We start from the raw sequence: 10,311 nt of genomic DNA on the forward strand, positions 1-10,311 counted from the left end.
TCGCGTGGGTTCCCCGCACTTTTGCACTTTTGTTCTCAGAAATTTTTTATTGTACCGGGCAAAAATCAGAATGGCTAATGGACTATTTTGGCACCCTTTACAAGTAAGTAAAGGAAGTAGGGAAGACAGTAAACAACTATCTTTAATGATTTGAAATATTGAGCAGCTTGTTTTTTGCATAATTGAACAAAAACTGCTATATTAACAAATGTGCAAATGCTAAGAACACAAAAGAAATTTGGAGTAATATAAATAATATCTTAGGGCGCATTCAAGAATTAAATTCTTCATCTGTATAAACAAAATTATACAAATAAATTCAATGATTATTTCACTTAAATTGGAAATCAAATGGCTCAAAAAATTGTAATAAACCTGAATTTGTGGCCTCAATAAATGTAGTGCCTTCCTTCTTAACGTTTACGTTAAGACGTGTATTTTCAATTTGTGCACTTTTTTTTTTTCAATATTTCATCACAGCCATATTGGAATGCGATTTCCCAAATTAGTTTAGTTAGAGTTTTTAAATTGTCCTAATTTGCGTTGTAGAGCACAAATGAGACCCCAAACTTGTGCTGTACGTCCCAAATAAGGACAATTTAAAGTTAGTGTTTTGTTATTCTATTATCCGAAGTATTAGGGAAGCGAATAACAAAGAAGGTTGAAGCTGCCAGAAATAAATTAATTAACCAACATTATCCAAAGTGAAATTTCTCCAAGGACTTCGAAAAATTAGAGAATAATTTAAATGACAACTGGATCATATCTGGTCATTATTTTCAAATTTTAAAAGCAATTTTTGGGCCGTTGCTCATATTTTTCAAAGTTCATGTCCAGTGAAATGTTGTTATCTATGAGACTATATATTAAGTTCAAAATGTGTTATTTATTATTCACGTTAGAGATAGAAAGGCAGATTGTAAATATGTTTTTAAAAATATTGTAAATAACTACTCATAGATACAATAAAGCTGATTGTACGCCACTAACTTTGGCATGTTTTGCCGCGGCTCAAGTACACACACACATAGTCCTTTCTCGGTGAGTAACTTCATTGTAACCCGACAATGCCGCCACCGACGATGACGATGGCCCACGAATATGGTAATATCTTGGCCTCCGCCCGCCACATCACAGACAATATTGTTTCGCTCTTCCCGCTTGGGCTGCCTCGGACAAAGAAACTGTTTTAAAGTGACACTCACCTGGAAACTTTACTGGTAGATTAACGTTGTTTTTCTGCTCAAACGTCTCCATTTGGGGTTGGATTGTGGCTCTCTCGTGCTATCGACGATCGTTTGTGATATTATTTGCACAAATGTGTGGTGCCACACAAGATGATCACCAAATTATTTTTTTTTTTTGCTTTTCTTGTTCACTGAACTCGTCGTGCCACGTTGTTATCACTCATTTGTTGTTTCACGTATTTGCTTATTTATTTTTAATTTCTTCTGCCTCGTTTCTGCTGTTATCAGATATGCAAATGAGCTGCTATTGGGGCTTTACTTTTCATTTTCCCACTTCCTGAGCAGCGGCAGCAGCAAAGAAAACGCACACTTTCGCTTTCGTCATCAGCGAGCTGAATTGCGAGGCACTACGCCCTTGAGATTTTTTTTTCTCCACCTTCACTATTGAAACTATTTACGAATTGGAGGAATTGCATAGAATTAACAATTTCATTAGTTAAAAACGATGAAAAATCTTGCTGTTAGTACACATTACAAGTTCATTTGCTTCTTGAACTATTTTTTCTTCCTCCAATTATAATGTGTACTAATGAAGCTAATTATTTCACTACCACTATGAGAACCAGCTGAACCGTGGCCACCAGGCACTAAAAGCGGATTATATGGATAAATACATTCTCAGTTTTCGTTCTTTTCAAGAAGGCGTTGAAGGTCGTGAATAATAAATAAATATAGAAAAGTAAAAAAACGCCTTTCAATCAGAACTCACACAACACGGTCGGTCAAACATTTGACGGGTTGAACCCTGATCACACCTTTCCCGCACCTGGCCACAATCACTTTTCCCCCCTAATCCACGGTGCAAATGGCCAATTTAAACAGGAATTTCAAGCCCATTTTCACGACATCCGGAACCACTTTTACCAAAATCACTGCTCGGTTTGTGTTACGCGTAATAATCACCTGCCGATTGCAATCCGGAATCTACGGAAGGGCGCGCGCGGAACCTGGATCTGGTGCTGGCCAGAGGAACGACGACGTCGATATCACGACGGCAGCAACGCAATTAAAACTTTTGCTTCTGGTCCTGGACTGACTGCGCGGAACGAAGAAGATAAACAAGTTTGACAAGAGGGGCGAACATTTGATTGGGGCACTTTGATCGATCGGCCACTGCTATCAAAGTTGGGTAAATCAATGCAAAAGGAGGCCAACCCGTGTTTAGCGTGTACGTTTCATTTTGACAGAAGCAGCTGTCATCGAGTGGGATCAGAAGGACGAAAAATGGCGATTTGGAGCTCGCTCGCACGTTCCGCTCAGGTTTCTGCCCAATTTAGCGGCCTGCTGAAGAATCCGGTGCTGCTGCAAGCAAGCAAAAATGGTAAGTTTGAATGTTCTACAATCAATTATTGCTGTTGCTCCATTTCCAGCGGGTAATTTGGTAGGATATGACCACTAATTGCGAGGGTTCTCAAAAGTTGTTATGCAACTCGCTGTCGGCGGAACAATAATAAACAAACCTTCTCTTGCGTTTCAGCACTGGTGCAGGCTCGCTCGATGTCCGGCCACGGGCCGAAGATGTTCACCATCACGCCGTCGCGATTCCAGTGGCACAAGTTTAAGGACATGTTCCATTACTACATCATGGTCGGCCTGATTCCGGTCGTCGGCATCATCTTCTACGCCAACGTGTTTATCGGCCCGGCTCAGCTGACGGAGGTTCCGGCCGACTACGAACCGAAGCACTGGGAGTACCACAAGAATCCGATCACGCGCTTCATCGCCAGGTACATGCTGAACAATCCTCAGGAAGATTACGAAAAGATGCTGCACCACTTGTACGAGGAGAATGAAAAGGCACAGATGCTGGCGCTGGAGCAGAAGATCCGCGACAAAATGGCCGAGAGGAACGATTACCAGTCGTACTACTACCGCCCGGCCATCGGCAAGTACCATCGGGTGGCCAAGGAAGCCGCCGAGCACCTGGAGTCGATTCGCGGTGATTAATTTGGTGGGCAATGCGTCGTAGATGTTTGTAAATTCGATTATTAAATTCACTAATAAGATACAAATTTATAATTTCACGTTTTGAAGAAGTGTCCACCTGTTGTTGCACATGATTGCGTGCAGGCAAAAGCTATTTTTTTATTAGTATAATTACAGAATGACTTAGAATGATATTTTCTGGAAAGTGAGAGATTGTAGCGAGCGAAAAGCTTCCTCAACTTAGCCCCAGGCCTGACTTTTTGCATAGTGCAGGACCAGCTTCCCGTTGGCACCGTAACACTCGTACAGATTCTTGATGATCTGGTCCGGCGAGGGGGCGAACGTTTGGTTGATGTATAAAAACTGAAAGAGAATAGAAAATCATTTTTATTTTTTTCAAAACGATCATTTTCGGATGACTCACCAATTTCTCGCCCGGTTCCAGCTTGAGATATTTGTGGATGAATTTGATGATTGCGCTGATTGGTTTCTCCTGATCGACCGCCCACTTTTTCTGCTTGAGAATGGGGGCACTTCCGGTGGCGTGTAGAATAATGTCAACTAAAATTTCAAGTGAATCATTATTTAAGAAAAGTTCCACCATAAAACAAAAAAATATCTTACTCTTTTTGACCTCCTGCTTTTCCACCTTTGGTTCCTGCCCGAGGGAGAGATTTTCCACGTTTGTGGCCAGCTCTTTGTCGGTGGTCTCCGGTGCCGGATCAGCCATCGTGTGGTGATTTTTGATGTTTTAAAACAAATCCTGGTTTTTAAAACTCAAGAGCGAAGCAACTTCAGTCGGGCAAAGTTTTGTTTATAAATTATTTCAATCCAATCGCGTGACAAATCAATTAGAGAACGTAACATGTGAAAAGGTCCTACAGTGTCAGATAGGGCGTTAAACGTTTTGAAATCTGAGAGATTAGTTTGAAATGACCGATAGGGGAACAGCATCTAATTCCAGCGTGCCTCTAATGTTGGTAGGTCAGAACTTTGACATTCAATAAAATGTAATTAAAAGCGTTTTCAACTGAAATCGAGTAATAAATAGCTCAATGAGAAGTGAGCAAGCCAGTTTCTATCAAAAGTTTTGCAAAATTAGTTGTTTAAATAGTGAAAATCAGTAAACTGGATGGAGTTAGGAGCGAGTGCTTAACATGCCAAACATACGAGAATTTCCCCTATCTAGAGTTTTGTTTTTTTTTTCTTTTGAAAAGGTACAATGAAACTGTGTGAGTGTTCTTGAATCGAAGAGTTTTCAAAATTTACGATTTGTGGGACTTCGGATAATCGAATCACGAAGAAAATTTTTTTTGTTTCTTACTTTTCACATCATATTCAAACAATGCGACCCAATTTCAGTTAAAATTAAATAGTTGATTGCTTTAAAAATTACGAAATGAATTTTTCAATATTTCCTCATTACTATTTTGACCGCAATCTTGGATTTGAATCACTTTAGAGTAGTTTTGGGGTCATACCTCGAGTCATACTGAAGCTTGACAATAAAAAATAAGACATTTTTTTCTTGATTCGGTTATGTATCCAAAGATTCGATTATCGGAAGTTGAACTTTTTCGAGGCCTTCGGATAATCAAGTCTGGACTGCAGGTTATTTTTTTCAAAAAAAAATAAAAATTGCAAATAATTGCAAAAATACAAAAACACAAAAATTACACAATTATCAAAAATTACACAAATTCAATAAAATCGACGGTAACATTTCAAAAGGCATCATGTACATTTTGACACTTTCTGGGTTATTGCATATTCTGAAAGTACTCCTAATAAGCTACCTCTCCACCAAAAATGAGCAAAAGTTACTTCAGTAAAGTCTGTTTAATAATGATTTTAAATAAAGTAACATAAACAAAATCTCTGCCATCAGCAGTCCCTGTTTATATAGCCCTGTCAAACTGTCAAACAAAAGACTACATGAACCTCGTGACGAAAAAAAAGCAACATGAACAAAGCGCCATGTACATTCGGCGAAGAAAAACGAATCATAACAAAGCGTCCCCCTCAATGACAGCAGGGTGATATAGACGTTGGTGATTTCAAAAGAAGTTATGTTTGTTTTTCTCATATAAAATTACGGAAATAGTGTTTTATTGAATTTGGATGATCAAGTATCAATAAAAGCAACGTTTTTCATCGTTTATAACCATTAGAACATCTTATTTTGCTTTTATATTAAAATGGGAATTGAAAATGGATGCTCAACATTCAAATGCGTTTTTCTCAAAACGCATGGTTTGTACATGATGCTTTTTGAAATGTTGGCGTCGAAATAACGAAAATTATTGTACGATCAGTTCCTAGCTGGACTCGGTCACTGGAAACGACCGGCGACTCAGTGACCGACGAAATAGGCGGCGGGCCAGATGCGGGCATAAAAATGTCAAAATCTCTTCCCCCCTCACTTCGTCTCACCATCCAGCTGCAGCTTTGTTGACAAACAAACGGAGCACGCGGTCGCATGATGGCGTCATCGAGCCAGAATTAGGGGTGATCATGTGATTAAAAATGAAAGTTTTTTCAAGAAAAATAATATTTTTCCGACCGAATAAAAAAATTGCGAGCATGCTCAAACAATTTTCCCTGATGTCGGAGAAGTGATAAAAAAGCAAAATTTTAATCCATAATTTTTCTATAAATTGAATTTTTCACTCCAACTGGGAACCCCTAGGTCTATCCACGACCGTTTCCAATGACCGTGAGAAGATGCCAGAAAATCCAGCTACGAGCTAAATCCACAATACCAAATGACAAAAAAAATACGCAAATGCCCAAAATTCAAAAAATAAAAATATCAAAATTTTATATTTTTTATTTTTTTATATTTTTTTCATTTAATCATCAATATGACGAAAATGACGAAATCTGGAGTTATTTTTAAAAAAGATCCAATAAACCAAATTTTCAGTTTTTGCTTTTTGGGTGTTTTTAAATACTCCTGACTAAAGGCTGATTCCTGACTAAACTGAAAATGTGGTTTATTGGACCTTTTTAAAAAAAAAACTCCAGAAATAGATCAAAATTACTAAAATGACCCAAAAGGCTAAATTGGCCAAAATGAACAATGGCAAAAATTTCAAAGATGATAAAAACACAGAGAACAGATGTACATCTAGGCTCGAACTTGTGTGTAAACACTGCAGCACTCACAAAATGTGTTGCATACAATCTTGCATCAAAGAAATTAGGGTGTAAAGGATACGCTTGGCGGCGCCACCATCGCAGCTGAGATTACTTGACTTAACAATGTAGAATGGCTCAATAATTTCATCCGAAAAATAATATTTTCCTCGTTTATAAACTAAATTCATTTCAGTACAATTTCAATTGACTGCAAATAATGCAAAAATGCATTAACATTAACAAAAACATAGCAGAAAACTTGTTTAAAAAATATTTTTTTGAACGATAGCTTAAAATAGTACCTTTCCACATGTTAACTCTGATTTCGTTTTGTTTACCTTCACAGCTGATTTTGTTATTTTCTTTCGCGCGTAAAATCGTACCCCTACGATGAAGGACAGTCAGACATTGGTCTGATGTCGTTCGTTCGGAATGTTTTGTGCAGTGAATGGATGGTCCAACGTTCTGCTACTGTAGGTCATCATGATTTTTGAAGTGGCGCTATCTAGGCGGATGATGCACACCCTAGCTCTTTTCAACGTATCTTGGTTTGAATTTTTACACACGTTTCTCGATGCTTTTTGTTCAGTGATGTACATCTGTTCATCATGTACAAACCATGCGTTTTGAGAAAAACGCATTTGAATGTTGAGCATCCATTTTCAATTCCCATTTTAATATAAAAGCAAAATAAGATGTTCTAATAATAACAAACGATGAAAAACGTTGCTTTTATTGATACTTGATCATCCAAATTCAATAAAACATCATTTCCGTAATTTTATTTGTGTAAAACAAACATAACTCCTTTTGAAATCACCAACGTCTATATCACCCTGCTGTCATTGAGGGGGCGCTTTGTTATGTTTCTTTTTTCTTCGCCAAATGTACATGGCGCTTTGTTCATGATGCTTTTTTTCGTCACGAGGTTTATGTAGTCTTTTGTTTGACAGGTTGACAGGGCTATATAAACAGGGACTGCTGATGGCAGAGATTTTGTTTATGTTACTTTATTAAAAATCATGATTAAACAGACTTTACTGAAGTAACTTTTGCCCATTTTTGGTGGAGAGGTAGCTTATTAGGAGTACTTTCAGAATATGCAATAACCCAGAAAGTGTCAAAATGTACATGATGCCTTTTGAAATGTTACCGTCGAATTATGCATGATTTTTGATAAGGGTGTGCTAGCCCCCTGCAAAGGACGCAGCCAAAACGTCAGTGAACCTCGAAGGAATGCCTTGTTTACAAAAATAGTGCGGTGCGTATTTTGGTTTCACGTGCCTGCATGCGGTCGGTTCGTCGAAGTTTAATAATCCGGCAAAACGATGGGGAAAATTCCGTTGTTTCACGAGTCTGACCAGGAAGAGGAGGAACAGATTGGATTCCAGACGAACAAGAGCTACGCCAAGCACTACGACGAGTTTCGCCGGAAGGAGGTTCTTGGGCAGTGTGAGTCGAGTTTTTGGATGTGGGACTACGTGGATATTTATTGAGGTTTTTTTTGTGTGATTTTGTTGCAGTGAAAAATCTAGAACAGGAAGATGAATCGTCGTCCAGCGAGGATGAAACGACCGACGAGGAGGTTGTGGATGCGGAATTTGACAAGGTAGGTTTGTGATTTTGCCTTTATCAAGAATTATCATTAAATTTAGTTCTTATCCAACAGGAATTCTTCCGAACGTTGGCATATCTGAAGCGACGTGATCCGGCCAAGTACAAGGAAAAGCCGGCGTTCTTCGAGCATGTCAAACCGGTCGAGGAGGTTGCGCTGGAAAAGCGCAAGAAAAAGGAGAAACCGATGACCCTGAAGGATTACGAGCGGAAGGTGATGCTGGAAAAGGGTGGCATATTCGAGGACGAAGAAGAGCTGGCGAGGCCGAGGGCCGAATCGCCGTCGCTGGTGCAACAGCAGGAAGAGCTTAAAGATGAAATTAAGCAAGCGCTGAGCAAGATCGATACGGACGACGACGAGGACGAGCAAGATGCCAAGGGTGGCCTGCTGAAGGAACGGAGCAAGAGCAAGGACGAAACCGAGCGCGAACAGGCCGATTATTTGCTGTGGCTCGCGGACAAAAAGAGCAAGGAGCCTCCTTCGGAAGAGGTGAAACCGCTGGAACCGCTGAAGGATTTTTGGAGCAGCAAACATCTGTCCAAGGAGGATGCGTTTCTAAAGGATTATATCTTGAATAAACGGTTCGTCGACAATTCAGGGGACATTCCAACTTACGAAGATATCGTGGCAACTTCGGAAGACGAGGAAGAACTGGAAAAGCAGGAAGAATACGAGAGACGGTACAACTTCCGGTTTGAGGAACCCGACTCAGAATTTGTCAAACGATACCCACGTAACGTCGAGGAATCGGTTCGTATCGAGCGCAACAAACGCAAAGAACAACGGCAGGCTCTCAAGGAACGAAAGCAACGCGAAAAAGAGCAACAAAAGCGAGAACTTGAAGAACTGAAGGCGATCAAGCTTCAGGAAATCAAAGAACGGATTCAGAAACTGAAGGAGATCGCCGCCACGGACAATATGGCCATCAAGGAGGAGGATCTGGAGTCCGACTTTGATCCGGACGAGCATGATCGCAGGATGCAACGGATGTTTGACGACGAGTACTACGGCGTTGATGAAGGTGACCAGAAGCCGGAATTTCCCGATCTTGACGAAGAGTTGGGCATCGAAAATTACGATCGCGAAAAGGGAGCAATCGCTGACGAGTTCGACGATGGGCCACACTGCGAGGACGATGACTTTGTGATGGATGCGGATTACGAGGAAAGTCAAGGCACAAAAGATCACAAAAAGGAGATGCAGGAAGAGTTGCTCGAAGCTACCAGCAGCAGAAAGAAAAAGAAGGGCAAAAAGATGTCTAAATTTGCCGAAGTTCTGCGAAAGGATAAGCCTCTATTTGATCCCGAGGATGAAAAGACGTACGGCCAATACATCGACGAGTACTACAAACTGGATTACGAGGACATTATCGGGGACACTCCGTGCCGCTTCAAGTACGTCGAAACGGTTCCAAATGATTTCGGGCTGTCGGTTGAGGAAATCTTGATGGCAAACACGCGCGAGCTGAACCGCTGGGCAAGCGTAAAGAAGACCGTTCAGATACGACCGAAGTACACCGAGCTGGGTGAAATCGAGGTCTACAAGAGGAAGGCTCAGAATGAGTCTTTGAAGAAGAAGATTTTGCCGAGTTTGTACAAGGATCAGGACGACAGGTATGTTTATGAAAATGTTTGTATTTTATACTTAATTGAAATAAAATGCTTATTTCAGTGAGGAGGACGAAGAGGTCAAACAGAATAAGGTGACCAAATTTGTGGAGGATGAAAAACCAGCCGAGACGGATGAGACCAACCAAGCCAAGGACAAAAAGAAGAAGAAGAAAAAGAAGAAAGCGGTTGATGATAAGCCAAAAGACGAAGATGAGCAAGTCGTTGAAGAGGAGCCGGTTGATAAGAAAGTTGTCAGCACAGAAAATGATGAAGAAGAGAAACAGGACCCTCCTGCGAAAAAATCCAAAAAGAAAAACAAGAGCAAAATCAATGACCAGCTGGAGGTCGATGATGGTGCGCCAACGGAAGCAGCCGATCACGCTGCTGAAGGTGGCCAGAAACGGAAGCTTCAAAGCGGTGACGATTCACTTTCTCAGCCGAAGAAAAAGAAGAGATTCGATAAGCACAATAAGCACAGGACACCGGAAGGACCGGCGGCCAACGTGAGCGATAGTCGGCTGAGGGCGTTCGGAATTAATCCTAGGAAGTTCCACAATAAGATTAAATATGGTGGCAAAAATAATCAGGAGTCGACAGAGTCACGTCAGAATGGGGGTCACGAGAAACAGAAGAAGAATTTTGGTAATCGAAATCAAAAGTTCAAGAAGAATGGTTGGAAAAAGTAAGCTTTGAGTTTGTAAAATTGTGTCGTTTGTCGATTCAAAAGCCATGTAAATAAGGATAAAACAATAAAATTTCTCAAAAAAAATAT

General features: G+C 40.3%; 4 protein-coding genes across 7 annotated transcripts in view; 2 read left to right on the forward strand and 2 right to left on the reverse strand.

Moving 5' to 3' along the window:
* Positions 1–2,290, reverse strand: part of LOC120427609 (rho GTPase-activating protein 68F) — a 34,174-nt gene extending 31,884 nt beyond the window's left edge. Inside the window, exons 1-2 of one of the 4 annotated variants that reach the window (XM_039592489.2) lie at positions 2,151–2,290; positions 1,206–1,637 (exon numbers count right to left, since the gene is read on the reverse strand). In XM_039592489.2, the coding sequence (XP_039448423.1) occupies positions 1,206–1,257 (52 nt within the window). In that variant the 5' untranslated portion in view covers positions 1,258–1,637; positions 2,151–2,290. Of the gene's footprint in view, positions 1–1,205; positions 1,638–1,956 lie in introns of all 4 variants that reach the window. The other 3 variants (XM_039592487.2, XM_039592488.2, XM_039592490.2) reach the window with 3 other exon arrangements.
* Positions 2,291–2,412: 122 nt separating this feature from the next.
* On the forward strand, positions 2,413–3,259 carry LOC120427611 (NADH dehydrogenase [ubiquinone] 1 beta subcomplex subunit 5, mitochondrial). Its single transcript, XM_039592492.2, has 2 exons — positions 2,413–2,568; positions 2,725–3,259. The coding sequence occupies exons 1-2, from the start codon at positions 2,472–2,474 to the stop codon at positions 3,192–3,194; spliced, it is 567 nt and encodes a 188-aa protein (XP_039448426.1). The 5' UTR covers positions 2,413–2,471; the 3' UTR covers positions 3,195–3,259.
* Positions 3,260–3,288: 29 nt separating this feature from the next.
* Positions 3,289–4,001, reverse strand: LOC120427612 (autophagy protein 12-like). The gene is made up of 3 exons (XM_039592493.2): positions 3,798–4,001; positions 3,598–3,734; positions 3,289–3,536 (listed from the first exon to the last, which is right to left on the reverse strand). Exons 1-3 carry the CDS (start codon positions 3,901–3,903, stop codon positions 3,414–3,416), a joined length of 366 nt encoding a protein of 121 aa, XP_039448427.1. The 5' UTR covers positions 3,904–4,001; the 3' UTR covers positions 3,289–3,413.
* A 3,588-nt stretch (positions 4,002–7,589) lies between these two features.
* On the forward strand, positions 7,590–10,310 carry LOC120427620 (protein KRI1 homolog). The gene is made up of 4 exons (XM_039592500.2): positions 7,590–7,766; positions 7,838–7,923; positions 7,984–9,542; positions 9,601–10,310. The coding sequence occupies exons 1-4, from the start codon at positions 7,643–7,645 to the stop codon at positions 10,223–10,225; spliced, it is 2,394 nt and encodes a 797-aa protein (XP_039448434.1). The 5' UTR covers positions 7,590–7,642; the 3' UTR covers positions 10,226–10,310.
* Position 10,311: the final 1 nt, after the last annotated feature.

The sequence above is a fragment of the Culex pipiens genome, chromosome 3 (assembly GCF_016801865.2).
Source record: "Culex pipiens pallens isolate TS chromosome 3, TS_CPP_V2, whole genome shotgun sequence".
Classification (NCBI taxonomy): Eukaryota; Metazoa; Arthropoda; class Insecta; order Diptera; family Culicidae; genus Culex; species Culex pipiens.

Bases quoted from the DNA above. Each gene is read 5' to 3' on its own strand.
- LOC120427611 (XM_039592492.2), top strand. From the start codon at position 2,472: ATGGCGATTTGGAGCTCGCTCGCACGTTCCGCTCAGGTTTCTGCCCAA. The intron at 2,569-2,724 runs GTAAGTTTGAAT...CTTGCGTTTCAG, and splicing joins GCTGCAAGCAAGCAAAAATG to CACTGGTGCAGGCTCGCTCG.
- LOC120427612 (XM_039592493.2), bottom strand. From the start codon at position 3,903: ATGGCTGATCCGGCACCGGAGACCACCGACAAAGAGCTGGCCACAAAC. The intron at 3,735-3,797 runs GTAAGATATTTT...TTGAAATTTTAG, and splicing joins AAAGCAGGAGGTCAAAAAGA to TTGACATTATTCTACACGCC. The intron at 3,537-3,597 runs GTGAGTCATCCG...ATTCTCTTTCAG, and splicing joins TGGAACCGGGCGAGAAATTG to TTTTTATACATCAACCAAAC.
- LOC120427620 (XM_039592500.2), top strand. From the start codon at position 7,643: ATGGGGAAAATTCCGTTGTTTCACGAGTCTGACCAGGAAGAGGAGGAA. The intron at 7,924-7,983 runs GTAGGTTTGTGA...CTTATCCAACAG, and splicing joins TGGATGCGGAATTTGACAAG to GAATTCTTCCGAACGTTGGC. The intron at 9,543-9,600 runs GTATGTTTATGA...TGCTTATTTCAG, and splicing joins TACAAGGATCAGGACGACAG to TGAGGAGGACGAAGAGGTCA.